This window comes from Cephus cinctus, unplaced genomic scaffold (genome assembly GCF_000341935.2).
Source record: "Cephus cinctus unplaced genomic scaffold, Ccin1 Ccin1_scaffold1042, whole genome shotgun sequence".
In the NCBI taxonomy this organism is placed as follows: domain Eukaryota; kingdom Metazoa; phylum Arthropoda; class Insecta; order Hymenoptera; family Cephidae; genus Cephus; species Cephus cinctus.
In genome coordinates, this window is record NW_014333573.1 from 278742 (window position 1) to 282660 (window position 3919).

The window sequence follows — 3919 nt, forward strand, 5'->3', positions numbered from 1 at the left end:
GGAACAAAGCGAAACGAGAGAAAAGAAATCAAGATAGAAATAAAAAAGTGAAGAATGAAAGATAAAGAAATAAGGAATTAATGAAGAAATAAATATAGAAGACGAAGAAGGTTGGGAATGGATATAAAAATAAAGAAGTGCGAATAAGATAATAAGAGAGAAATGATATAAGTGAAAATAATAAAGAAATGAATATAGAAATAAAGAAGTGAAGAAGTAAAAAAGTAAGGAATCGAGTTCTAAAATTGGAGAAGAAATGAGGAAAGAGACAAGTAAGAAAGTAAAGAATAAAATATAAAGAAATAAGGAAGTAAAGAAGAAATAAGTATAGGAAAAGTAAGACAAGCACAATGGAAAGTGAGAGGGAACTGAGTAAAACGAGATGACAGAAAGGAAGATAGAAGTGAAGAAGTCAAATGTAGAAAAATATGGAATAGAGTTATAAAAGTAGATAAGAAACGAGGAAAGAGATAAGTGAGAAAGTAAAGAATGAAGGATAAAGAATTAAATATGCTGCCTTCGTCGCTTCCCCCACTCTCCCCCACTCGCTGAGTCCTGCGCGACGAAATTGCGCGCACAGAATTTTGGGTAACTTCCAGTATTTCTAAATATGCTTGGACAGAATTTCCGATTTCTACGTGTTAATATTTTACTTTATTGATTTAATTAACTATTTTAATGTTTCAAACACCTAATTTATTAATATTTCAATTTGAACGTAATTTATTTTCGATATTATACAATTTCAATTTACGTTTTATCTACTCCGTATATTCTGCAAGAATTTTATTTAGCAGAATTTGATTTTGATTTTTTTTAAATTGAGGTGCTACATGGGTGTCACGTTTGTACAGCACTTTTTTAAAAATGTCTTAAAAATGTTTCAACAGTAGGCTTTTTCAATAGTTCTAAGAAGTTCTATAGTTCCCGGTCTCGTTCTAAGCTTTATTTTGGGAACCAACAGTGAGTAACGGAGAACCTCTGCCCGCCAAGCTACGTGTTCGTCTTCACGTTTAGCTCGGCTACGTTGGGATTCTCATTGTCGACGGAGGGGATGATCACAAAATCCGACTTCCAGACTCACCTCTACGATTAGCGCCATAATTTTGGTATCGCCTAAAACCGTAGCGTTGTGCATCTCTCTGCTGATCTCTGTGCATTATTTTACGGTATTGTATCAACAGTGGATTTTTGATTATGATTTTTCATTTGGACCCAAAAGTTTTCAAGTGAATTTTTGTTAGTATTAGGTTAGGGTTATTAAGGAGTGAAAAGGAAGAAGTGTGCTTCGATAGATCACAGAACGTAAAGATAAACGGGTACCATAGCATACACTACTTTTTCTACAGTGAAGGAAAAAATTATAAATATACAAAATGAGACTAACCGAATATCTGATGGTCCGTATCAGCAAGATGACCATACAGGATAGCAATTTGCCGGGAAGATATATAAAACGTACAATGGAGCAGGTACCCTTTTGAAAATTAAAAAATTCCGTAGACTATAAATTTAATACAATACATTCATCAGGTATATGTACGTACACCCCGTGGAAAGCCGCAATTTCTACCAAGAACCATTGAAAAAAAGAACTTTCGCTTCACCACCAATCGACCATGGACAATGCCATTTTATTTCCAAAACCTCCCCAATCTGAACCGCAAACCTGTTCTTGTTGAACCAATCAAGGACTGGAGCATATTCCGTGGTGATCGGGTATACAAATTTAATTTATTTTAAGGCTATGCTCTACCACCAATTCATATTATAATTTTTGTTGCATCTTAAATAGGTCTGTTCGAATTTATGGCATCTTGTGATTCCAGGTTGAAATTCTTGTTGGCAGAGACAAAGGAAAACAAGGTATCGTTACACAGATAATACGAGAGAGAAATTGGGTCTTTGTAGATGGTCTTAATACACATCTAAGGCGTATGGGAAAGACAAAAGATTTTCCAGGAGTAGTTGTTCAAAGTGAAGCTCCACTATTGGTGACTACTCAAGTGTCATTAATAGATCCTGCAGATTTGTAAGTTTATAAACACATGTGTGATAATTTCAGTGTTACTAAATTCATCATTTTTTTATAGGCAAGCAACAAAAATTGAGTGGCGATACACAGAGGAAGGTGAAAAAGTTCGAGTGTCATGTCGAACAGGAAGAATAATTCCAATTCCTGTTTCATCCACTGAAACTGTAAACTACAAGTCCCCAAAACTCTATAAAGAAGGTGCAAAAGACACACCCAAAGAAGATGTGCAGAAAAAAACCTTTAAGGTAATTCCCATATACAGGGTTAGTCAGTAGAATCGCACCAGCAGAAGTTGGTCGCAAGTGACTGACACGGCAGTGTGGCCTTTTCAAAAAATGATGAGACTGTGACCCATTCCCATAAGCACAAACTGACAGTTCGCATAGCAATAAGGTTATTGAAATATTTCAATAGTTAGGTTACTGAAATAATTAATTAATATTGTAATGACAAAATGTAATATCATTTAAGATTTATTTTCACAACAGATTGCAATTAAAATAATGTAAAGTTTAAAATATTCACAATTTTGATATTTCCAAGTAATGATTACAACTGCAATTCTGCAATACAATGCTGCAATTAATTTAAAAATCAATTAATTGAAATGTTTTTATAGCAAAAAATCTCAATAGTTATACAGGGTTAGTCAGTAGAAACGCACCAGCAGAAGTGGGCCGCAAGTGGCCGACACGGCAGTGTGGTCTCTTCAAAAAATGACATGTGACTGTGACCGATTCCCATAAGCGCAAACTGACAGTTCGCATAGCAATAAGGTTATTGAAATATTTCAATAGTTAGGTTACTGAAATAATTAATTAATATTGTAATGACAAAATGTAATATCATTTAAGATTTATTTTCACAACAGATTGCAATTAAAATAATGTAAAGTTTAAAATATTCACAATTTTGATATTTCCAAGTAATGATTACAACTGCAATTCTGCAATACAATGCTGCAATTAATTTAAAAATCAATTAATTGAAATGTTTTTATAGCAAAAAATCTGTTGTAAAAATAAATCTTAACTGATATTATATTTTGTCATTGCAATATTAATTAATTATTTCAGTAACCTAACTATTGAAATATTTCAATAACCTTATTGCTATGCGAACTGTCAGTTTGCGCTTATGGGAATCGGTCACAGTCACATGTCATTTTTTGAAGAGACCACACTGCCGTGTCGGCCACTTGCGGCCCACTTCTGCTGGTGCGTTTCTACTGACTAACCCTGTATACTTATGATTTTTCTGGTTTTCTTTTAATTTAATAAATTCATTTTTTTACAGGCAACACTATCCACATTCGAAATGGATATTATGAAAAAAATGGGCATCACAGATAACCGTATACCTAAACCACTTTACTGGTATTAAAGCACATGTGTAGATAGATTTATAGTGTATATAAATACAAGGAAATTTTACTTTAAGAAAGACTTTTACTTTTCTTACATACGAATATTATTTATTGTTATGTTGAGGCTACACATGAATGCATCTCGTTGACAAATAAACAAATACACCCAAGGCCTTTAATCGAAGAAAACAAAAAGCAAACGTAATTAGTCGGTAAACCGAATACGAACGCAGTAAAGAAAACTGAATGATAAATTCACATGTATTATGCGAGCAGGTAGATCAAACGGGTATAAATTAAAAAATTAAACAAATTTTAGCTACACGCCCGAATGTCGCAATATATCACAGCACGATTTTTTCATCAGCACGCCAAAAAAAAAAGAAATAAACCCAAACGACAATAAATTTTCACATTTAAATACTCTGACAATACATTATATATTTTATATATATATCGCTTATTATATTAAACATCTTTATATTATCTATATATCGCCCATCTATCTTTCTCAGTCC

General features: G+C 33.0%; 1 protein-coding gene across 2 annotated transcripts; it reads left to right on the forward strand.

Moving 5' to 3' along the window:
* Window positions 1-1008: 1008 nt before the first annotated feature.
* LOC107271783 (probable 39S ribosomal protein L24, mitochondrial) lies at window positions 1009-3495 on the forward strand. Of its 2 annotated transcripts, none has more exons than XM_015748193.2 (6): window positions 1009-1169; window positions 1251-1472; window positions 1534-1719; window positions 1830-2032; window positions 2094-2280; window positions 3332-3495. In XM_015748193.2, the coding sequence occupies exons 2-6, from the start codon at window positions 1377-1379 to the stop codon at window positions 3416-3418; spliced, it is 759 nt and encodes a 252-aa protein (XP_015603679.1). In that variant the 5' UTR covers window positions 1009-1169; window positions 1251-1376; the 3' UTR covers window positions 3419-3495. The 2 variants fall into 2 exon arrangements, with proteins under 2 accessions (XP_015603679.1, XP_015603678.1); XM_015748192.2 differs by having other exon boundaries at window positions 1014-1169; window positions 1245-1472.
* The last annotated feature ends 424 nt before the right edge of the window (window positions 3496-3919 follow it).

What these genes read in the sequence shown, in the direction of transcription:
- LOC107271783 (XM_015748193.2), top strand. Translation starts at nt 1,377, where the DNA reads ATGAGACTAACCGAATATCTGATGGTCCGTATCAGCAAGATGACCATA. An exon ending in TAAAACGTACAATGGAGCAG is followed by an intron (nt 1,473 to 1,533) that starts GTACCCTTTTGA and finishes TACATTCATCAG; the next exon opens with GTATATGTACGTACACCCCG. An exon ending in TGCAGAAAAAAACCTTTAAG is followed by an intron (nt 2,281 to 3,331) that starts GTAATTCCCATA and finishes ATTTTTTTACAG; the next exon opens with GCAACACTATCCACATTCGA.